General features: G+C 45.5%; 2 protein-coding genes and 1 long non-coding RNA gene across 4 annotated transcripts in view; 2 read left to right on the top strand and 1 right to left on the bottom strand.

Annotated features, from left to right (window-relative positions):
* Nucleotides 1-2,215: 2,215 nt before the first annotated feature.
* On the top strand, nt 2,216-9,144 carry LOC111841966 (small COPII coat GTPase SAR1B). The gene is made up of 7 exons (XM_023808168.2): nt 2,216-2,471; nt 3,351-3,423; nt 3,510-3,629; nt 3,845-3,910; nt 4,522-4,625; nt 5,365-5,496; nt 6,690-9,144. Exons 2-7 carry the CDS (start codon nt 3,366-3,368, stop codon nt 6,804-6,806), a joined length of 597 nt encoding a protein of 198 aa, XP_023663936.1. The 5' UTR covers nt 2,216-2,471; nt 3,351-3,365; the 3' UTR covers nt 6,807-9,144.
* A 3,734-nt stretch (nt 9,145-12,878) lies between these two features.
* Nucleotides 12,879-24,928, bottom strand: part of spock2 (SPARC (osteonectin), cwcv and kazal like domains proteoglycan 2) — a 45,986-nt gene continuing 33,936 nt past the window's right edge. For both annotated transcript variants that reach the window (XM_072703379.1, XM_072703380.1), the window contains exons 5-10: nt 24,803-24,917; nt 23,695-23,814; nt 21,751-21,969; nt 20,728-20,790; nt 17,111-17,248; nt 12,879-16,752 (exon numbers count right to left, since the gene is read on the bottom strand). In XM_072703379.1, coding sequence (XP_072559480.1) covers nt 16,601-16,752; nt 17,111-17,248; nt 20,728-20,790; nt 21,751-21,969; nt 23,695-23,814; nt 24,803-24,917 — 807 coding nt within the window. In that variant the 3' untranslated portion in view covers nt 12,879-16,600. The remainder of the gene's footprint in view (nt 16,753-17,110; nt 17,249-20,727; nt 20,791-21,750; nt 21,970-23,694; nt 23,815-24,802; nt 24,918-24,928) is intronic.
* LOC140581256 (uncharacterized) lies at nt 18,376-19,799 on the top strand. The gene is made up of 2 exons (XR_011984317.1): nt 18,376-18,895; nt 19,144-19,799. It is a non-coding gene; the product is annotated as an uncharacterized lncRNA (long non-coding RNA).

Below are 24,928 nucleotides of genomic sequence, written 5' to 3' on the forward strand. Positions count from 1 at the left end.
TAAAAATTTTAAAGGCAAGCTGAGTCCTTGCCATCAGTCATTTTGTTTATTATAGCACCCAAAGGCTCAGAACAGATAAGTGTTTTCATGATGAATTGTTCTGAATAGTGATGTTTTGAGCAGGTGTACAGCAGCAAATATCTGTCCTGTACCAAGTTATGGCAGAGAAATATAAAACCACACATGGAAGCCTTGGGCTCCACAAATGGCTCCGTGGGTAGAACTTGCGTTACACCTACAGGGATGGGCTTTGAATTGTCACATTGTAACTGTGTATGCGGCCTGCAATAGACCGGCGTTTAGTCCGTGCTACACCCCTTCTGTCTTATGGATGGATGTGGCTCTGAGGTACTCATTTCCAGTAACCTCATCTCCATTGCAGCTCTGAGATTCTATCCCAGAAAGGATCAGCAAGACTGCCAGGTTGACCTGCCACCCCACACATAAATACACACACTTGGGGCGACAGTAACTTATCTGCAGAGTATTTGAAGTAAACTCACAAAAGTCCGAGAATCACAGAGCTGTGATATCTATGATGAATGTATGCTAGACTGATGCACAAACTGGGTGTTCAGTGGCCATGTAGGAAGGATTTGGACAGTTACTGGTGTGTATGCAGGTTACTGAAAGGGTTTTACAATCTTTTATATTCTTTCTGTCCTTAATACACAGTGGCATTTTAAGGAGTTTCTGAAGGTTTAGGAATGTGACTACTTGGAATGCTAGCTAGCGAAACCAGAATGACTGTTTAATGCCTACCCAGAAGAATCCCAATACATACCAACCAGAAATCTTACCTTTCAAGTTTAGTTACATTGAAATCTAATACCAGATGTCCGTGAGTTGTGTCTGTGAGCTGAAGATCTCTTACATCTCTTACTAAAGCAGTATCAATAAAGTACCATAAGTCACTAGTAGTGTACATTCATCACAAGAATGGAATACAAGTTATCACAAAGAAAATCTAAAAAAAAAAAACATAACTTCTGTCAACCTGGTGGCCTATAGGTTTTGTACACCTATATTTAGCAATATATTATTTAAATTTTGCCAGCAAGTTCATTTCATATTACTTCTGTAGACGGTATCCATTCTATGTTTGTTTGTTGGTTTTCCTCTGTAGTAGGGGCGTCTCACCTGCTGCTCTTCAGTATTTCGGTAGGGGAGACACAAGGAAGCCCCTGAACACCACACTACTCTGATCTGTACCACACTCCAGGTCTGCACCGGGACATCAGCAGGAAAATCCTGGAACTTCAGCTGACTTGCTTAGATAGTGCATGTGGCAGGGTATAGGACGATTTGGTTGGGGTACAAGGACCCAGAGCCTACTGTATTCTCTCTGTACATAGGGATACATATTTAGAACCCCTACTACGCAGGCCATTGTCTAGTCTGCTACACAAAGTTACAATACTTATTATTTACAACTTTAATACACGAACATTTCATAACCGCTTGTGGAGCTTGGAGTCCCTCCTATGAGGCAGGGATACCCTGGAGGCGGAGCTAATCTATTACAGTCTACACACACTCAGAGTTTGGCTTTGAGACCCCAGCCCACCCAAATGCAGGTTTTTTGAAAATAGGGGTAACTGCATAAACACAGAGAGGCAGAATTCTTATTTGTCGCGCTTGTTGTTTGTTCCTCTGCTGAATAGCAAAATGACTTTAGACCAGGGGTGGCCAATCTTATCCGCAAAGGGCCGCTGTGTATGCAGGTTTTCTACTGCAACTCCCTAATTAGATTACTAATTAGAGGACTGATTGGCTGAAGAGTCCTCACACCTGGGTTTGAACAGCTGACCTAAAGGTTATCCCAAAAACCTGCATACACACCGGCCCTTTGCGGATAAGATTGGGCACCCCTGCTTTAGACCATTTTTAACACTCCGGGGACAGATTTTTGGGCCGTTGCGCATTATTCGTAGGTGTCACGGAGCTCCTGTCAATTTGTCGGGGACAACTGTAAAATGTTTAAAGTACTGTAACAACAACCGTATTAAAGCACTACGTCCACAAATGCATGGAACGTTACATGTACAAGATAACTTCTCAATTATACATTCTGAATACCCGTTAATTAGTTTATTACATGGAACATACCATTCTAAATTAAGCAATTAACTTTAGTTTGGCATACCCCTCAATAAAACACACAGCAAGTGTCTGACGTGCAGTAAATGTATGCGCATGCGCGGTACAGACACCGGTCAGTGACGTTATGTGCTGAGGTGGAAAAACAGACACGATCTGCAGATCGGGTAGTGACAGTAGTGACAGTGACAACAGTGACACCAACAGTGATGTCAAAGTCCGGGGTACTTTTCCGGTTCCGGGGCTCAGTCTCAGTCAGCGTTCGGGGGCTATAAGACAGCAGTACTTCTGCCAGTGCGGGGAAGGAAGCGGAGCAGCGAGTCGCTGTGTCGGGCAGGTGGGCTGGCTGACAGACGGACGGCGAATTGCAGGTAGATCTTTTCGGCTACAGAGCTGCCTCTGATTAAATACGACCGCTTTTACCGCTGGCCTTGGACGGCTGCCGAGGTCGCCCAGATCCGGGGTGTCGCAGGGTGTCACCGAAATGTTAAGGGACCGGACCGGCGGCCCCGTATCGGACGTTGTGTTTTGACTTCGCAAAGGCCGCTAAACGTCAGAAGGGGGGGGGGGCGGTGACCTGTCAGTGTTTTCATTTCCCCAGGTGGCTGCCCCACTTAGACATAAAGTTTATTATCGTGCTCATAAAGGCTGGGGTGTAGATGTGGACGGAGCCGCCAGCAGGTGCCGTAGAGCCGCCCGGACGCTGGGGCTCCCCCTCCTAGAATAACGGCACGAAAGGAGATCCTGCGGCAGCGTGCGATCCGTTTATATCCAGCCGCCCGCGAGGTGTTTTCGCATTCCCCGGAGGTCGCTGGCTGTAGGGGCTGGCTTTAAGCTGTCCGATGAACCCCCCCCCCCATCTCTTTGGTGTCATATGTCGGTCCGTCGGTAGTGGGACAGCTGAAGAGGCGACATCCGAAGAGCGCTCCGCCTGCAGCAGCTGTCCCGCATTAGAAACCGCGCAAGACTAGGCTGCCTGAAGTCCTCAAGTTTGGAGTCTTTGAAGATCTCCAATTTCCGTGACAGTCTTCATTTTCATAGTCCCCGCGCTTCTCTTTCAGCTGCATAACTTTTTCGACAGCTGTCCTTCGTCCTTTTCTAAATTGCTCGATTTCCCCCCTCCCTCCTTACCTTTAATTGTTGATTGCATGTGATGAATTGTCAATTTGTTTTGTTGTAAAGTTATACATTTAAATGCAAATAAATGTAATTTAATTCATTCTAGTATCATGTCTTTCCTTTCCTTCTAGGGAACAGCGACAACGATGTCATTTATTTTTGATTGGATTTATAGAGGGTTCAGCAGTGTGCTGCAATTTTTAGGTAACGTATGAAAATTACTGTGAAGTTTAAAACGTGCATTGTAAAAACTGATTTTCTTTTAATTCTGGTTTTCCCTTCTCTGTCAGGCTTGTATAAAAAATCTGGGAAGCTAGTTTTTCTTGGGCTTGATAATGCCGGCAAAACGACACTATTGCACATGTTAAAGGACGACAGACTTGGACAACATGTTCCGACATTACATCCAAGTAAGGGAAATTACGTGGTTTAGTTGCATGCACTTAAAGTGAATCATCATGTTAGAAAATGTATCATGTTAGGAAATTTTATATATGACTAAGAGTTGATTCTGCTATGAAAACTACAGTATACACATTACTGTGCTGGGTTTATACAACGGAGTATGAGAAATATATGAAGAACAGTATATTTTAAAAATGTCTTGGTGCTTTGAATTTTGCAGCGTCGGAGGAGTTGACAATCGCTGGAATGACTTTCACTACCTTTGATTTGGGTGGTCATGCACAAGGTAGGAGTTCCTGCTAAGTTGGACTGTGTAAGCCAAGGTTTCCCAACCCGGACTTCGGGGACCCTCAGACAGTCCACGGTTTTGCTCCCTCCCAGCTCCCTGTCAGACGGTTCACATTAACGATGCAGACTGGAAGAAGTGTAATCCTTGTTGTGTAGTACTCAGTACTAAAATGAAACAACCCTGCTTGAAAATAGAGGATTTAACATATGTGAATCGTTTTAAAAAAATGAATCTTTCAAAACATATTTGAAGTTGCGAGATGTTTTTTTCTGTTCTTGGTCAATACCGTTATGACATAATACATTTTATAATAACAAAAATGTAAACAGTACTCTGTCAAAAATGTCTGCTAAAATCATTGCTGTGTGTGCAAGTTTTTTTTTCTATATGGATGCCTAATGTTTTTAAAACTTTTGTGGTTAAGATCCAATTTAAATTTTCACTATAGCAACCCTCACAGTTGGAAATTTAAGATGACGTTGTTTTCCATTAAAGCTTTTTTTCAGTGTCACCTAAACAGAAACTTGATGTGTTAAATGCTATCCAACTTTCTTAGATTTACACTGAAAGCTTTACAATTGAAGGACACTTTGATTTCTTCTTCACAGCAAGAAGAGTTTGGAAGGATTATCTGCCAGCTATACATGGTGTGGTCTTCCTTGTGGACTGTGCGGACCACGAGCGTCTCATGGAATCTAAAGTTGAACTTGACGTAAGTTTTGTGAGCCTGCATCTTATCTGGTTGGCTGTATATCTGGTAAGGAACTCAGAGGAACATACAAGCAGTCTTATTGCAGAAGGCTTCCTGGGGATGTACTGTACAGGAGAATGAAGATGGATAAATGTTCACCGGAAGAGTATGAGCCCAAAAGAGCATGTAGTCAAGTTGGAGAAACTGTACATATACTTTTGTCAGTTTCTATTAAATAATTGGTTGCCAAGTTTCCAGTGATGATTCTCCTAATTGTACCCCTTAAAACCTCTATCAAAATGGGAGGCTACATCAGAATGAATAGGCATGCTAGTCTTGGTAATTAGAAATTGCTTGTTTTGTGGGGGCAAAATTGTGGAAACATTTCCAATTTTGTGAGATTGCAGAACTTTATTCCAGTTACTCCAGATACATATTTAATCTTCCTGTGTATGATATTTGTGACATTCTTTGATTACTTGTAAACCTTACCGCCAATATTCGTGTAGTAATTTTCAAGCGTGATGCCAAAAATGGTGTTTCCACAATTTTGGCCCCTAGTATGCAGATCCAAACTGTCACAGTCTACACACTCACACAGTCCAATTTAGAGACTAAATTGCTGACCTAAATGCAAGTAAAAAAAAAATCAGGTGTACTTTGGGTTCTCAGTCAGTAGTATTTTTGTGGTTAGTATGATCAAATGGGATGTTACAATGCAGAAAATATCCCAAACGCAAACACGTGTTTCTCTTTCTAGGCATTATTAACCGATGACACGATCTCCAATGTGCCAGTCCTTATTCTGGGAAATAAGATTGACCGTCCAGAAGCCATCAGTGAAGAACAACTGCGAGTTATGTTTGGCCTTCATGGACAGACCACTGGAAAGGTCAGAAATATCTGCCATGATGGAAGCAGCAGTTTGGCATCCGCCCTTGTTTGGTTTCTTCAGGAAGTTTCTGATGTTTATTTTTCACTTGTGTACTTATTTCAAGATCCCTAAAAGTAAAACTGTGCTACGGCTGTTTGCTGGATCACAGCTAGCTCATAGGGGTAAGCTTAGACAGTGTCCTATAGCATAGCTTCATGTCCATGCTCTCTTATTGGCTAGTTATCGGTGGTAGTCAGCAGTGGCAAAATACGACTGCCTGTTATTCGGCCTAGGTAGTGGAATGCTTAAGTCAGTCTGCAATCCTCCATCAGCTACCTGGAGAAGTGCCCCCTATTGGCCATTTTGGTGCCTTACACCTGTGAGATATGGTGCAGCTGCTCCAATCAGGTGTGGTTGGCCTGGTATGTAGGAGCATTGCCATTGTACCTCACAATCGCCTCATGGCACCCTGTTGGTGTATTGCCAGTGACAGCACTGTAGAAGTTGGAGCACGTGCAAGCAAGTCAAGTCAAGTTTATTGTTACACCAGTCATATTCAATACATTGCATATGTTGATGCAGAATAATGCTGCATAAAACATAACTCAGCTGTGTCTACAGGAGGATGGGGGGCTCATCTAACAGGCAGCCGTTCATCAAGCCTCACTGTTCCAAATGAGTCAAAACTAAAAAGTGAATGAATGTAATTTCAGTTGACTGGTATTCATGATCATGTTCGTTCACTGTTACAGCTATGATGAGCCATATTGATTGGTTTGTTTATATTCATCTTTACGTTTTATTGGGACATACACGAGGGGTGGTTCCCATTATACGTACTTGACTTTAGTTGTGCTCTTGTACCCATTATGCATCATCTTCCATTGGTGAAGACCAGGTCCAATACTCAAGGACCAGAAGTACAGAGGATGGCAAAAATCCCTGGATGTCATTCTTGCCCCCCCCCCCCCCCCCCAAATATCAAGGATACATCAGTTGTATCCCACCAAATGAAACCAATCCCATGATTCATTGCACCCCAAGTTCATTCTTGGATGGCAAGTTAGCAGGACGGGTCTTGCCAAGACCAGAAGTATGGTCTTTCTGGTTCTTGGTATTGAAAAACAACCAAGATTCTGGAAGCATTTTTGCTGTGGGAAAAGAGCCGTGAGGATGGTCACTCACCATCCTGTCATCGCTTGTGCCCACAGGGCAGCGTGTCGCTGAGAGAGCTGAACGTCAGGCCTGTGGAGGTGTTCATGTGCAGCGTGTTGAAGAAGCAGGGATACGGGGATGGCTTCCGTTGGCTGGCTCAGTACATCGACTGACCTTAAGACTGTACAGTTCTCCATGCCGGACCGAGGTGGCTCCGTCCTTACTGCAGGGGGTGGGGGTTGTGTGGGCGACTGGTATGATAAGGAGGAGTGTTGAAGACCCTTGTGGGCACCCAGATTAAGCTGTTAACTAATACTACATTTCTCAGTTTGCCGCTCAAATAATTTGTTTTCTTTTTACCGGTCTCAGGCAGGTTCATAGTTTCTACTATTTCAGTTTGCAGACTGTGAGCAAAATTTATGACACTTTAAAGGTTAGTGTGGTCATATATACTCAGAGACTACTTTATAAGGTACACATAGCTAGTAGTTATCTGGTATGTCCTAAGTTACGTGCTCCATTTGCACACCACAGTTGTACTGAATTCTTTTTGCACTTGTGGTCTTCCTTTTACCTTTAACAGGTCTGCCCATTCTCCTCCAGCCTCTCTCCTTAAGGTGTTTTCAGCCACAGAAATGCCTCTGACTGGATCTGTTTTGCTCATCACGCCGTTCTCTGTAAACTCTGCTCTAGTGTGTGAAAATCCCAATTGGGCGGCTGTTTCTGAGATGATAAAACCAACATCGATCAAACCACCAACAATTGTACCAAATGCAAAATCATGTAGATCATGCATCTGAGACATTCTAATGCTAAAGAGGTTCACTCACACAGCACCCCGCCCCACAGCGGGTGAACCTCGTGACCCTCTCTTTGTGCTGTATGACTGCATTTGCAGTCACGTGATTGGCTGTTTGGAGGAGCAGGCTGTTCCTATTAGCGGGCAGGTGTACCTAAGAAACTGACGTCTGGTTGCATTAATTGTTTATTGTCTGCAAGATACTGTTTTTAAAAAAGCGCAATATTAAAACTTTGTGTTATATGGTCATTCTGATGGAAGGGGAAAAACAGGAGGTAAGATCCCCCCCCCCCACAAAGATTTAAGATGCTGCCCACTTCAATGTAAAGGATTTCAAATATTACTTAAGTTATGTCATTTATGAGCATGTCTGTATGTAATAGTATAATGGAAACATCTTGGCTGTGTTTGCGGAGACAACTGGAAGTACCGAAAAGGGGGGGGGGGGTGTGTGGACGTGTGTTGGTCTTCCTCCTACTGTGCACCCAGCCAAAGACGTGAGTGACATTCACACAGACCAGCACCACACGTGCTGGTACATTGATGGGCTCCCCGAACATCGGCACCTGTCTGGGAAGGAGTGTCATTGGGACCCACAATCTCTACAGAGCAATAATATTAAAAAAACACCAGACAGCAATATTCATACGGAGAGCTGGTGAAGCTAGCGCTATAAATGAGAAGCTCTGATCCTGAAACAGTGTTTCTGCAGGACTCCTAGAGGAAGAGCCTACTCAGCATGGACTGGTCTTATTTTGCAGCGTTGCCAAGAGACAACATTGCTATTTCCATCCATTCTGGTTAGGGTACAATCAACACTGGCTATTTTAACACTATGTATTTACACTACTCCCCTTCCCACAACCAATTTCATCTTACTGCCCTTGGTAACAAGAAGAAAAATCTTCTAATGTCGCCTGGTGTGAAGGGAAATGTGTTCACAGTCCAGTGTAGTTTTGTCTCAACCTTTTTTTTTTTCCCCCCACAAGCCTCTGTGGTTTTCTGTGTCCTAAAACAAAAAATCAATGCTTACTTTAATTCAAAGTAAGGAATCTTTGGAGTCAAAGTACAGACTGTACATCTCTGGTAATCTGGAGTGAACAGATTTGGGGAAGTGTGCCTAGCACATATGCTTGTAGATAATGAAGTTCATGCTGTCTGCCTTGGACAGGAAGGAACTGATTGATGACACTTATTGTGCTGGAGTAGGTATTTTGTGACCATCTCCGATGGTGTCCTGGTTTCTGTGGTGGGGATTGGAAAATACTTGCTGTAACCGAAATAGCATTTACAAGTTACCTGTTGTGTGATGTAGCCTATGGATTACATATGACATACTTGTAAATAATGTAAACCGTACTCATCTTTTCAGACATTTGGACGGCTGCAGAGGGTGTATGAGCCTTTGCAAAGGCTTCCCCATGTTTATTGATTGTAAGGATTGTAGACGTAAGGATTGATTACCACCACAAACATGTCCCCCATCGCTGGCCGTCATGTAGTCTTTTTTGATGTGGTCATACTACAAACATGACAGTCTCACAAAAAAAAGTCTGAATCACTGGTAAATATCTAGAAAAATTTTACTTTCTTTTTCTTCAGTGTACGCCGTGTTTTTGTCATGTCAAACAATATTCAGTAGGAATGAACTTTGTATAAATGTATAGGTCTTTATGATTTACTGTGAAATGAAACATAAAAAATAGCTTTTACATCTGTGCCTCTGTGGTGTGACCTAATCCTCAAAGGAAATTACATATATAGGTTTCTGAAAGCACTGCCTGACACCTCTGCAGATGTTTACAAAGGATGATCTAGCTGAGAAGTTACTAAACTGCCGCGGTACCCCTATACAAACCTAACGGATGGTGTTGATGTCAGTTTAACGAAGATCAATCCAGATAGCTGGTGTAGGCATTTGGCCCATCCTGAAGGTGCTCTACCTTGTTAGCTCGAGTGCTTGGGGTTTCGGAGCAGCTCTGACATGCCAGGCCACGTTGGGCGCTGCAGGAGTGCTCAGCTGCCCTCGGCCTAAGAGATTAGTGAGAAACCATAGAAACTGTTCCTCAGGGTTCCGGGTGCCACCTGGAGCCTGTTTGTGGAGCTTATGTTAGTACCAGGGGACACACCCTGGCAAATCTTCGCACAAACAGCTGGGTCTCTTTCTGGGGACCATAACGTAGTGAGGTTTACTGCATTAAACACATCTGCCGGTAGTTCCCCTGTGAGAGAGGCAGCCGGGTCACAGAACACTGCATGGTGGCTCTTCTGGGTAAGCTAATGCTAAGCTAATTTGCTCATGTAATTATTCTACATTCTCAATATACAGTGTCGGTCACTCTGAAATTGTCAGCACTGTGGAGTGGCAGTAATGTTTATGTCCAGCAGGAGGCAGTGGTGCTCCATCAAATTTAGAAAGTAGAACTCCTATCACCGTGGAAGAACACTGTTATATCTGTGCGGCATTTTATTTTATAGTTGATTTAGTTTGCCCCGAAAGCATTTTCATGGTCTTTTGTTGTGACCTCTTTTAATCTACAAAAGGAGGGATTTAAGTGAAATTCCTCATTGGCTTCTCATTGCAAATAAGTGTCCGTCTCCCACGGACCCAGGTGGGAGCTCGCTTGTATGTCGGGCAGCTTTGACCTGCCTGTGGCGATGGCCCTAAGACGGGACAGACATTGTTTCCATGTGATTCTCTGGTGTCGCTGCCCCTTTGTTAAGTGACCAGTGTATTGTTTGCGCCTTCTTGCTTTGCGGGCTACACAATACGAGTTAAAATGTCTCCGTATTATAAAGTGCGTCAGAGTAACCTCGTCCCCTGGGTCTAACTGGCTCGTCCGCCAGGGTGCGTCCAGTACAATGGCTGTTTGGCTGGATCTGCCTGGGTACGTCCCGTCCGCGCTGGCGGCTGCTCGCTGTAAACAGATGACCTTCTGTGTCCCTCGGGACTTCGGCGCAGATGAGGTCACCCGTTGCTGAGAGAGTGCGGTGACCGAGGCCTTATGTCACAGCAGCCAGTCTACTAACTCATACTAACAGCTCACATTATTTCTGCAGTGACAATTTAACGTAAATAATATATTAAACTTACCGTCAATGTAGTAAAACTATATTTATAAATGATGCACACAAGATAATGTGGAATAACTCATTTGAATTCTATATATTAAATTTTTTAAGCTGATAGTCTGACTATAGAAGACTCTAAAACTGAAGTGTTCTATATGTATAATTTAAAAGCTTCTTATAAATACATGCTTTGCACGCTGCTTGAAACACTGCATTTCTGATTGCTCTGTGAACTCTGCGTTGTAAGTCACGATACTCCCTGAATCCCCTCCACTCAAAAATAATGAAGACCTCCACGTGGTTTTGCTGATAACTCGGCCGCTGAGAGTGGGCTGTGACCTTGAGACTTTTCGGGTGACTTTGACGACCTCTTGGGGAGGGGTGGGGTGCACCGGCGTGTTCAGACTGTGACACAATGCAAGATGGAAGAAGACGACCACGCATTCCTCCTACGTCGATAAACAGCAAGATCTCTGAGAAGGTCCAAAGGCCACACCATGGCTGCAATTTCCATACCGTTTTCCTACCACACATGGATTTCACCATTAACATATTGCAGCGTGGTCACTCTGACAATCCGAAAGTGCTGCCCTTTTTAAAGACTGCTTAAACAAAGGAAAATGAATCAAACAACCCCTGTAGTGATTTTAATAATGTTAAATCGACTATGGCTGTGTAGTTCGCTGTGAGACACCAACTTAATGTAATCTCTAAAACGCAATTTTAATTTATATTGAGTTGCATTCTAAATTATTGATGCCCACGGAAATGCTGTGACAGGAACAGCATTTTGATATGGGAAAGTCAGTATTAAGATGTTTGCCCTACTGACAGTGTCCTGGTAAGTGTGATTTATCCAGCCAGTCATCTTCTAAGCACTTATCCTAGTCAGGGTCGTATGGGGTGGATTGGGGGGGGGGGGGGGGCTAGAGCCTATCCCAGTTTATCAGAGGACATATACACAGAGATGCCAATCATAGGTGGAGTTTGATGTTTACACTTCGGGGGAATAAGTACTTGCATCTTGCTTGCCTTATGTGTGAAAGCAAGTATCTCATGCACACATAAGCTATTATGTCGCCTACCTACTGTATAGGGTATCAACTAACCACTTATGCAAAGGCACCAAGTACCAGCATAGAATGCAGGGCGATGCTAGAATGCTGTTCTGGCCCAATTTATTGCTTTGGCAGGGGGGGGGGGATGTGTGCACTGTCCCAAACTCTGTCCAGGATGCCGAGCAGACTAATTGAATGTCTTTGGACTGTGGAGGGAAATGCACATAGCATGGGGAGAACATGTAACCCCCCCAAACCTGGAGGTGGTCTTACCCGCCGTCCCATCCAGTTTATTCACCAGGAACTCTGCCTTCCTTCTTTTTTCTATTGTTTGGGCTAATTGTCACAGTTTGATTGATCTGGGTGGTGTTGCAGTGCTACCTGACACCTGTGGGCTTGGCCGTTTACGTCTCACCTCTGCTCTGAGCGGGTAGAGCTTGCAGGTCCTCCCTGTGCTGTACTGGTTTCTGGATTCTCTCATTTGTGTGTATGTGTGTGTGTGTGTGTGTGTGTGTGCCCTGCACGGAACTGGAATCCCATCCAGGCTGCTCCTCAGCTTTGTGCCCCCCCCCCTGCCTTCTGGGATGGACTCCACCCCCCCACAACTGTTCTGAACAAGACTTGGGAAGATGGATGGATGGATATTTGTTCAGTCTGATGAGCCTGAAGGAGTCGGTGCGTTATTCTCTTTGTTCTAAAACATTATTAAAGCAAATGATTGTAAATGAACATCTATAATTTAACAATCGCAGAAATGTCCCACTGCATGCAGTGAAGATTTAAATAAGCTGTCACTTCAGCTTCAAATCCCACTAAAACATATTATCTTTTACATGCTCCTACAATAATTATGTTACTATGAGAAGTCACCTGACATGTGCCTTTGGGGTCAATTTGACCCCAGGTATATGTGACAGTTATGACTCCAAGTTTGTGGCTTGACTTCCTCTCTCACCCACACCCACAGTGAGCTCCTATCTCACCCCAAAGAATGCGCGTGCGCAAGAATAAGGCAACTGTCTTTGTAAGAAAGTATCCAGTTACTGGCAGATTACCCTTGAATCTTTGGGATGGACGTAGCTCAGGTTTTTTCTTGCCTCTCTGTGGAAAATGAAATCACCTCAGACTGAAATATTATGTTTCACTAAAATTATGTCATTATATCTCTGTATCTGCGCATGATCCAATTTAAAGACATGCAGAGCAGATTAACTGGGAGTGGTAACATGCCCTTAGTGCATCAGTGTGTGTATGACAAGCTAACGCCTAAAGCGAACCATAAATGGGCAGATGAAAGAAGACTATGCAGAAATAACCATGGTTACATTACTATTTTATTATCAAATACAGTGTAAATATTAAGTGTGATATACTGCATTATGCTGAAGAGACATTTAGTACACAGCATTTCATTGTACATTCTAGCCGCTCTATTGATTGTAGAAGTGGACGTGTAAGCAGGTTAGTACTGTAAGAGACCACAAACAGTTCATTTATACCCATTCTTTCTATTGTTATTCCACCATACCGTTTTCCTTTAATAATTTGTCATATTTTTTTTAAATCACGGTTTTCATTAAAACACTGCAGTGCTTAATGATTCATAACCAGAGCCTCCCTCTTACATAACCTGCAGTCAGGTATTTATAATGTTTATATTTAATTTATTTTTAATATTTCATTATATATATAGTTATGGGGCAAGAACTTGCTACTCGCTCAGTAAATAACGATGCACCCGCAGGTTGGTTTGTGCTGAACGTTTGTATGGACCAGTCAGGGAAAACAGGGGTCTGAAGTTAAATCATTACTCCAATTTTACAGTACACTGTCAGAAAAAGGGTACAGCCCTGGTACAGTTTTGTTCCCTAAGGTACAAACAACATTAATGTACCTCCAATGGTACAAAAATGTTCCTCAGAGTCAAATTCTGTATGTAAGATTAGACAAAAGGGTACATTTACCTACAGCTAGGGTAAAATTTTGCAGGCTCTTAAGGATGCAGTCCCAGTGAAGTAATTGTACCATCAACAGTACAAATTTATACTTTTTCTGACAGGTTACGGTGTGCTTTTACATGAGATTTGATAAACTGTAGAATAAGCCCACCTGAAAAATCAAAGAGAGACAGTGATGGAAAACATTTCGTGAAGAAATTTCTGACTTAATCCCAAAACATTCAAGCAGGTACCTGACCATCTATAGGTTCATCAACTGGACCATCAGCATGGGATCAGGTGCCACAGAGGTACTGACTGTACGATCTGGGTAAAGCTTTGGGTGCATTTTATATAGCAATAAAACACCCCTTTGAAAGTCATGTTTTGTTGTCTTAATAATCCGGCCTCATGCACACTCCTTCGACAGCACGCTTGATCGATGTTTGGTCATCAGTAGAGAGACCACAGCATGTCAAAAGGAGTTGGGGTAACCAACCAGAGATCACCCTCTACATGCAGTCAGGAGGGGACGTCGAGGTTAAATTGCCGAGTCGACTTCTGTCTGAAAGCTGCTCATAAAACTCCAGCTCTCACTGTTTCGTTAAATCACAAATTCTTTAAAATTCAAGTAAAACAGATGGATAAGACATAACATCGTGCTGTTTTTTTATAAGCTGACAAATTCTACCAACTATATGTACGTTACCAAATATACATTCTCCAGAATTCTTCTCATTCAGGATCCATAAACCATCTAAGGTAATAAGCAAACGTACCGAATTCGCTTCTGTGCTACAGTTAATAACACAGGCTGTCTGTAAACGAAACCGCTTATTTCACAAATATAAAGCTGGATATCTGTTGGGGGGAATTTGGCCATTCGGGGCTTGGCCACACGTGGAAAATAATGTAGAGGTACAAGTGGATGAGAGACCCGCCGCCTTTAATGGTAAAGTGCTCAGCTGAGGAAAAAGTACATTCTTGTTCACTAACATGCAATACTAGGAAACACCCAAAACGTTTATACTGTATCAGTAACAAGCAAGAATAAGGTGTTACAGGTTACTGGTCACAGACGCAAAGGAAATAAAGGGTGAGAATGACACGTGGAAACCTTGGGCAGCACAAGTGTATTAAAACAGACCCGAATCCCAAATCCAAGTAGTAAAAAATGGGAACAAAACATCCAGTAGCACATTCTTAAAAGTGACCCGGTTTGAGGGCGGAGCTCGAGGACTCGCAATTTCCTGCATCACATCGCGGGTGAGAGCGACAAGCCTAAACCATGGGCTGTGGTCTGAGAAACAGATGTGGTCACCATGCTAAGGGGGGGGAGTTTCCATGGTGAGATCCATCAGCCATGGTCCGAGACCTCGCCGGAAGGCAACTCCAGCGTCAAAATGCAGATGATCTCACAAGCCGTTAAAATTGATGCTCGCAGGAAGTCAGAAAAATGAAAAGTATCAGTTCATTTAACAATCCTTAGATATATACACGTTTCTTATAAGCAACGTTGTTGTGAAACGCTCTGAAATGCACTGCTTTCTTCGTTCATTTTCACGCCACTATGCTACCTACTAGATATTTACGTAAAGCGCTACTATGGAATGTGACAAATCAAATTTCATTGCGCTGCCCTCATCTCGAAGCAAAACGTCTTTCTGGCGCACGTGAAGTGATTCCGATGGTACGTGCTTGCGAAATAGCATGTCACCCAATTCAACCTCCGCTCCCCCAGCTAGCTTTTGCCGTGTCATCGTGAGCCACCTCGCCGCCCACCTAGCGCCAGATTGCTCATCGTTGTCATGTACACAAGACGGGATATCTAGGATTTCATTAAAAGGGGCGCTTTGGGGTTTGTGTCGCATCACAATACTGCCCCCCCTCCCCATCCCCCATTCAGTTGTTCTTGGGTGGCACAGGGATGTATATAATATAATGTATAACATTACAGGCATCGTGTTCCATGAGCCGCCTTTCCGTACAGTGACGGGCCACAAGCTTCAGTGGCGTCAACCCAAGACTGATCGTCTGCATGAGCAGCCGGCAAAAAAAGTCACTCTAGCAGACGCTCGCCAAGACTCATCTGTCACAGCTCGTGACAGCACCAGCGATAAAGTCGACCGCACTTTGACATGCCCCTCACATCCCATAGCTACAGTAGTCTTCTAGAAGGCATCCCCATTGAATAAACTGTGCAGCGACCTCACTACATATCCCAGAGTACCTTCAAAGCGGGGCTTTCCCATGGGGTGGCCACTACTGGGCCACAAGACCCCAGAGGCACGTCTGCATGCCACAGGCGGAAGGATAAGCCTGCTCAAGGCCTCCAGTTATTTGCCACCAGTTGAAAATGAGGGGGGGGGGGGGGTGTTGCATTTTGGAATGGCACATTCCTGCTTGGCGGTGTTCCCTGGGCAGGTGAAGGCATCGACCTGTCTCCTAAGCGGGAGGACACAGAGGCTGCACTGGGATCAGCAAGGGGGAGGGGTGAAGCCATGGGAGACCGACCATGCAGCTGATCCCTCACGTTTCCCACAATTCCAGAGTGCACCCGCCTTCTGACGCAGGGGCTGGCTTATTGTTATATAGACGCTTCCCAAATACACGCGGTCTGCACGTTTACGACTTGCACTTGATCTGTGGAAACTGGCGATTATCGATGAAAATGCATTAAGGATCTGAAGACAATGGCATGTCTGCCAGCATGCTACCTTGAAGACCGAGGAGACTCCCATGTCCCTCGGGCCAAGGCATACGCGAGCACATGGTAGTCAGCTCTTGCCCTGGATTCTGTAGCTTCCCAAACGCCCCAGTAAAGTGTTTGTGGTTCTGGTTGCTAAGCAAACTGCTCAAGGAAAAAAATAAAAAATAAAAAATAAAATCTCCCTTGCACACACAACAGAACACAAAGCGTCACGGATATTTAAGATGAAACCCACTCTTCCCACCCCCCACCCACCCAACCTTCCCCGTCCCGAGAGTCAACGCTGTACGTAGAGTTGAAGGTCGCCTGCCCGCTCAGTTCCCATGATCCTTCGCTGCCGCAGAGAGAGCCGGCCCCACAGCGTCGCCGCTGACCAGGCCCCCGGTGCGCTCTACCAGATATATCCTCCATAGTCAGCTTCTCCAGCCTCCCCCTCTTCTTCCTCCTCCTCCACCTCCTCCCCAGGCTCCTCTGCCTCCTTCTCCTCCTCGTCTTCCCAGCCGACGCCGCTGCCGAAATCCCCTGAATATCCAGCTTGGTCGTCTGAGAGAGTGAAAAGCAGGGGAGGGGGGAAGACTGGGCATTAAGTGTGGTTCTTTAATCACTTACTACTAGATAAAAATTGATTCTGGTAGTATTAAATTGTAGTTACAAATTTTAGTCTATCATCAACTCTGAAGTAAGCACACTTTCCTCAGTCTAACTATGAAAACAGAGACCATTATATGTCACATATCGACTGATTAATAAAAAAAATAAAAAAAAAGTATTCCACAGGGTAGCTTATCGTTTGGATTTTGACTCAAATCAAAGAGTCAGGATGGGAGCTGAGAGGCCATGTCCGCATGACAGGACCCCTGGGAACTCCAGTCTGGGGTGGCCAGCATTGTGCCCGTCTTACCGCAGTCGGGGATGCCGTGGATACGCGAGCCAGACAGCTCTCCGCCGTGCTGGTCGACGCACCAGCATTCGGCGCGACTGCGGTCACACTGCAGCTTCCTGTAGTAGCCGTCTTCATCACAGCTGGGGATGTACATCCCTGGAAAAAAATCGTGCTCGTCAGGTGGGGGAGGAGGGGGGGGGGCAGCTGGAGGTGCTTTTATTGGATGGCGTGGATGTTGCGAGGCAGCCTGGGGACGTTCCCGAGAGCGAGGTGGCGGTACGGCTTTTAGGGCGTCACACTGAAGCGGTGATGCCCTCTGACAGCTTCGTCCTCTTCATGCCCTCTGTAGCGGCACAGTGCTTATTCCAGTCCTCCCTGTGCCCCCTCGTGCCCTCGCTCAGCCGCCCCTCTGAGACCCGCAGGGGGGTGACTATGGCTCCTCCAGCAGAGGCAGCTCCTCTGCTTTGCAGTCGCGTAATGAGCATGGCGCCGATATCGAGGTCCCGCTTCTCACTGCGCACCTGCGCTGCTCCTCAGGGACTCCCGGGCAGCCGGATCCGCTCGCTGGCTCGGCCCGCTGCCAGCGCCGCCCTATAATCCCCTGGCCTGATTACACAGTAATCTGGGGCTCGCGCCTGTCGTCCGGATAATGAGGCTCTGCGAGTCCTGCCAGACCCACCAGAGTGGACCCAGCCTGACGTACGGGATGATATTCTCACACTCCCAGACTTATTCACACCCTGACACAACCCACCGTGTTACACCCATGCTGATACACACCCTCACACCTCCCACTGCATTGTACCAATGCTGATACACACCCTCACACCTCCCACTGCATTGTACCAATGCTGATACACACCCTCACACCTCCCACTGCATTGTACCAATGCTGATACACACCCTCACACCTCCCACTGCATTGTACCAATGCTGATACACACCCTCACACCTCCTACTGCATTGTACCAATGCTGATACACACCCTCACACCTCCCACTGCATTGTACCAATGCTGATACACACCCTCACACCTCCTACTGCGTTACCCCTACACTAATACACACCCTCACACCTCCTACTGCATTGTACCAATGCTGATACACACCCTCACACCTCCTACTGCATTGTACCAATGCTGATACACACCCTCACACCTCCCACTGCATTGTACCAATGCTGATACACACCCTCACACCTCCCACTGCATTGTACCAATGCTGATACACACCCTCACACCTCCCACTGCATTGTACCAATGCTGATACACACCTTCACACCTCCTACTGCATTGTACCAATGCTGATACACACCCTCACACCTCCTACTGCATTGTACCAATGCTGATACACACCCTCACACCTCCTACTGCATTGTACCAATGCTGATACACACCCTCACACCTCCTACTGCATTGTACCAATGCTGATACACACCCTCACACCTCCTACTGCATTGTACCTAGAGGTCGACCGATGTATCGGTTTTGCCGATTAATCGGCACCGATAGTTGATTCCCGGAACTATCGGTTATCGGCAAAAATCCACGCCGATAGTTTTTCCGGGTTGCGTCAGAGCTGAAGCGGCTGAGAACGGTCCGTTGTCCTTATACAGTGCGAGAGCCAACATATATATCTATGGCAAGAGCCGCCTCTATAGGCGAAAATCGCTGTAAAGCACATGCTTTTGTTTTGACACGTGATACTGTTAGTTGCAAGGAGAGCGCAAGCTGCCTGGAGAGAGCGCGGTGCACGGACAACGCTGACACTTCAAATGCACGTTTAAAACACAGACAGCGAAAAGGTATGTATACAGTACACTACAGTACATGTTTTCATCTCAATATAAAGTAATTCATTTGTTGATTAGATTCTGCATTGGAGAAAGAACAGCAGTATGTTTGTCGACAAGGCTGAGAGGACGCTAACATTAGCAGTACATCAAGCGGTTAAAATAATGTGGCAAAAATACACGCAAGTCCGACCCAAATGTTTAATGTCATGATTGTTACCATCAGGAATGCATTCGATTTCAGTTCTTTTTATCTTCAGGCACAGGGTGCGATTTGCCGGGGGGATGGGGGGATCCGACTGGAGCGCTTCGAAACAGTGAATCTTTTTGCGACGCAGTGTTTTACTGATTCGGAGTTTCAAAAAGCTCTGTTGATACTTTGCTCACCTTCTCTATATAATATATTTGTTGTTTGAAATGAAATCATTACTATTATAGGCCTAACTTACGATGTTTTTATTAAATTTGTTATCACGTAATACAGCTCCCTTCGTATTAAAACCATTTCATGACGTGACACTCATTATCTGGTTCTTGCCTTAAAAGACGGGTATATAATGAGCGTTGTTAACAGATTACACAAACAGTTTGGTCAACCTCTGCCTATGGAGAGAGAAAAAAGTTTTCAAAATAGAAGCAAATATAGTGGGAGACTACACATATAATATACATTTATATAATTAATATTATATATAATTATAATATTATATAATTATATAATTATTATTATAATTCATTTTGTATGTAACTTTTTTTTTATTTATTTGGAGTGTTACTTTTTCTTTCAGTTTGAAAGCATGTCTTTAATTTACCTCAATATTTATTAATATATTCATATTTATTTCATATAGCACATTTTCATGATTCAGTACTGTTTTTTTGTTTGGTTTTTGTAATAAAGTTTAGTACTATTTTACATGTAGTGTTGTGTTTTAATTTAGTTTTTTTTTTTTTTTAATCCAGTATCCATTTTAAAAACTATCGGTTAATTAATCGGTTATCGGCAAGTACGGACCAACCTAGCTATCGGTATCAGTAAAATTCAATATCGGTCGACCTCTAATTGTACCAATGCTGATACACACCCTCACACCTCCTACTGCATTGTACCAATGCTGATACACACCCTCACACCTCCTACTGCATTACACCAACGTTTATATACACCCTCACACCTCCTACTGCATTACACCCACGTTTATATACACCCTCACACCTCCTACTGCATTACACCCACGTTTATATACACCCTCACACCTCCTACTGCATTACACCCACGTTTATATACACCCTCACACCTCCTACTGCATTACACCCACGTTTATATACACCCTCACACCTCCTACTGCATTACACCCACGTTTATACACACCCTCACACCTCCTACTGCATTACACCCACGTTTATATACACCCTCACACCTCCTACTGCATTACACCCACGTGTATACACACCCTCACACCTCCTACTGCATTACACCCACGTTTATATACACCCTCACACCTCCTACTGCATTACACCAACGTTTATATACACCCTCACACCTCCTACTGCATTACACCCACGTGTATACACACCCTCACACCTCCTACTGCATTACACCCACGTGTATACACACCCTCACACCTCCTACTGCATTACACCCACGTTTATACACACCCTCACACCTCCTACTGCATTACACCCAAGCTTATACACATCCTCATACCTCCCACTGTGTTACACCATACCACAGCATTCATATTTATATGTTGCTTGTAAACATCCAACATACAACACCAACAGTAATCTATAAAAATGACAATGGGCACTCCCTAACACCCCGACCACACCCCGACACTCACCAGGCTTCTTCTTCATCACCTCCTGCACTTGCATCTTCTCCAGCTCCGCCAGGCACGGGGGCTCTGAGGAAGATTTGCAGGAGTTCAGGGCAGTCATGCGGCATCTGCCGGCCTCTTTCTGTCACTGTGCTTCCTACATCTTTAATGAGCTTCCAGTGCACAGAACCCAGCCGCAGTTCAAACTCCCATCCCGTAAAGGGAGGGATGCAACCCGTCCTCGCCTTTCACACAACCACCAATCCTGCGCATCATCCTCACGTACCTGCATGTCACGTACACGGTCGATTTGCGGAGGCAAACAGATCTGCATGCAACCGCTGGGGAAGCGCCCCACCCTGCAGCTGACTAATAAGGTGGAGGAGCCAGTTTCCGCCCACGCTACCCCTCGGCTCACACCGGGAGCCGGCGGGGCCTTCTACCTGGGTACAGGCTGCACGTTTTGAGAGCGGAGGTTGGAAATTGGATGCCCTGTGACTCTGAGTGTCACCAGCGTTTTAACGCAGATCCCTTTAAGCTAGAGCATGTGTGGGTGGGAGTCGTGCTCATGACTCTGCAGGAGGGTGCACGTTCGACACCGGGGATGGCCGTAAAACAAAACAAAAAAAAAAACAACTGGATGTAGCAAATAATAAATGACATGTGTGCAAGGCTGCTGCTGCAGGCTGTGGGTCCGGCTCCACATTACTCTTACAACCTTCTGTGTACCTCCAGTGCTCAGCTGCTGTCCTTGGGTGCTTTGTAACTGATGCAGTAGCACTAATCCACAGCGTAGAAGAGGTGTTTGGCTATATTTACCCAGCAGGCTCTGCTCTGAGCCGTCCTTTCCCGCAGTCCTCTGTGACATTGGGCCAAACCGCAGAAAACGTGACCGTACCACCTTATGCCTGTACACCCGGACCCCATGACCCAAACGAGCAAATCAGCGGCGAATGTGATCCCCTCGAGGGTAACAACAAGCAACATACAGTGCACGGTTTGGGGGGGGGGGGGGGGGGTGATGTGGGAACGTGGCCAGACACTCACTTTCCCTCCAGAAGCAGAGGCACCATTCGGCGGTGGACACCTTGCCATCCTTATAGGTGTCGCAGGAGTTGAAGAAGGCTCGAATGCAGATCTCGTACTTGTCCAGATTGATGGCGGCAAGCTCTGGCTGGTCCAGGTACAGGTCTCCGTTCGTGTCCAGCTTGGAGAACATCCAGCCAATGGAGTCCTTGCAGCTGGCCACCAGGCTCTTATCCAGGACTGGGGAGAACAACAGAGAGGCAGAACTGTCAGCTCCAAGCCCCAAGGTTACCAGTTCAACTCCCAGTAGGAGTCCAGTTATAGTGCCCTGAAACTCAAGAACTGCTCCACTAAAATGTCTTTATGAAGTTTTCTTGGATAAAAGGGGGCAGATAATGAATTAAACATCACGTTTTATGCTCGAATGACCTGCTGAAAACCACACTGAGGAGTCAGCCAACTCAGAACGCTTTACCTCCACCAGGAAAGGAAACACAGGTTTTTCGTTTGGCTCACTCGTACGTCGCTTTGAACAAAAGCGTCTGTCAAAATAAAATAAATGTTCCGAGCTACGTATTTTATCCTTTTTTAAGAAATCTCCTTGCAGCCAGAGTTTGCGCCTTGTAAGGTCACAGAAACCACAGGCTTCCACATGCACACAAAATGTATTATTAGGCACAGATTTGCCTCCAGGGAGCCGTGTGCTGTGGCGTCTCCCCCCCCCCCTCTAATGAATTAAATTGGGCATATCTCTTAACATGTATAGGTGGTTGAATCGCATTACAGATCCGCTCAGCGGACACTTTGTTCGGGGTGACCGGACCACCTACGTCCGCAAACGTTACACACCACCGCCACGGGGGCGACAGCGTAAGATCCGGAGGCGTGAAATGAATGGTCCTGAAATCCCGATTACGCCAGAAACTGTGCTGCGAGGCACTAGAGACACATAAAAAAAATGATTATATTTTAAGAAAACATTTTCCAGGCTCTTTCACACTCCTTGGAAATGGAGCGAGAATTGAGGTTTTGGGACGGCCAGCTGCCATTTGGCTGGATTTAGTCCTGATGGGTCTCCTGGTCAAATAATTCCTCAGGATACGGACCCATGGCCTGATAGATGCTGGCAGAACAGCCAGCTGAGCCCAAACTCCCGTACCCTTGAACTAGTTGACCAAAATTACTCCTGTAGAAAGTACCTGTGTTAAAAGTGTAAGTTATTTCTGTCTGATACATAAAAGCACCAGTTAATTAAATTAATGTAACTAAAAAAGATTTCAAAATTGCTTCAATAAAAATGCTTGCCATTATTTAACATGCTAAGGCTATCATTTTACTTGTGAATTTCAGTTCTGTAAACATCACGCCTTGTTAAACTGGGTGGCACTCTGGGTAGCACTGCTGTCTCATACCTCCAGGATTAGAATCACACCTCCGCTCTGCGTGTGGAGTTCGCATGTTCTCCCCATGTCGTGCGGGTTTCCTCTGAATGACTCCAGTTTCCTCACGCAGTCCAAGGACATGCAGTCAGGCTAACTGGCATCGCTGTGTTATCCGTAGTGTAAAAGCATGTGTGTGGGCACCCTGTGATGTACCGGCACCCAATTCAAGGTTTCCCCCGGTTCATTTCCTGTGCCGTCCATGAGCAGAGTTGGATAATTAAGGTCCAGAGAGTAAAAGTCCAGACCGGGATTTTGTTTCAACCAACCAGTTGAGTACTCTGTGACTGTGACTCTTTATGCTCAACTTGTTGGTTGAAACAAAATCCCGGTCTGGGCTTTTACTCTCTGGACCTGAATTACCCAACTCTGCTCATGAGTTGGAAGCTGTCTGGACATAACGGTAAACTGTGATCACCAACATGGTTCCCTCGGTACCGCGTTCTCCAGCCTGGTTCCACACGGGCCCAGCGTGGCATGCCAGTGGATAACAGGTATGGATAACGGTCCCTCCAGAGAATCTCACCCGATGCGGTGCTGCTTCCAAGCTTGCTGGAATTGTTCTGCTTGGCGTTTCCGTGCAGAAGCTGAAACCAGTCCCTCAGGCGGTCTCCCAGATCGGCGAGGTCCTGCCCCGTGCAGCTCTCTGTGGGGAAAGGCAAGCAGTGAGCCAGTCGAGTCCTAGAGCCCGCTGGACAGAGTTGGATACTTTAGGTCCAGAGAGTAAAAGTCCAGACCGGAACTTTGTTTCAACCAACCAGTTGAGTACTCTGTGACTGTGACTCTATATGCTCAACTGGTTAGTTGAAACAAAATCTTGCTCTGGACTTTCATTCCCTGGACCTGAATTACCTAACTCTGCCCTTGGAATATAGACCACTGACATACCTCTACAGAGCATGCTACGGTGACATCACATACATACAAAGAACGCTGACCATACAGTTACAGTAATGAATGGTTTTAACATGCTAATGGCTCTAATTAGGGCTGCCATCGATATAGGTGTATTCGGGGTAATGAACCCTAAAGATTCACAATCCCATTTTCCTCCATAAAGACAAAGCCATCTGGACCCACTACATGTGGTCATCTATAATGTAAAGCGCATCAATGTACCATTTTTTCCTCTAAGGATCAATACGGAGAGCTAGTCGGTAGGTTTAGGTTTAGCTATAATGGATTCTCGCACTAAATAATAAATTACCTGACACCAGAGTCAGTGATTTAGCATATGGCCTGTTTTCAATTAAAACTAAACCGCTAACGAATTAATCCACGGGGTAATCTCTGTGATTCGCCGATGCTGACCCCCCCACTAGTAGTGAATGATCAGATGGTCACAGAGACTAAAATGAATCATTTTATTCCTGCATCTAACCATGATGAATTATGAACGGACAGAGCTGTTTGGCCCCGATATTTAATTTGGCATCATTTACTGCCTCCCCCCCCCCGTAAACAGACCTTTGCATTTAAATGATTGTATCCCCCCCCATATCAAACCCTCGCCTACACCCATGACCAGAAGGCTTTGAAAAGCCTTCCTTAAAGTGAGTGTTTCCCTGTAGGAATTCTGGGTCAGAAAGGCGCATAGAGGTTAGGGAATGTGGGTGGGGGCCGCCGGCACTCACCATGTTTGGCCTCGGGGTCGGGGGTGGGCGTGCCCCCGGGGGCACAGGGGCATTGGCCAGGGCACTTCACACTCAGCTCCTTCCCTGTCAGGCAGGCCTGCTGCTCCAGCTTGCACTGCGGCACAC

The sequence above is a fragment of the Paramormyrops kingsleyae genome, chromosome 20 (assembly GCF_048594095.1).
Source record: "Paramormyrops kingsleyae isolate MSU_618 chromosome 20, PKINGS_0.4, whole genome shotgun sequence".
Classification (NCBI taxonomy): domain Eukaryota; kingdom Metazoa; phylum Chordata; class Actinopteri; order Osteoglossiformes; family Mormyridae; genus Paramormyrops; species Paramormyrops kingsleyae.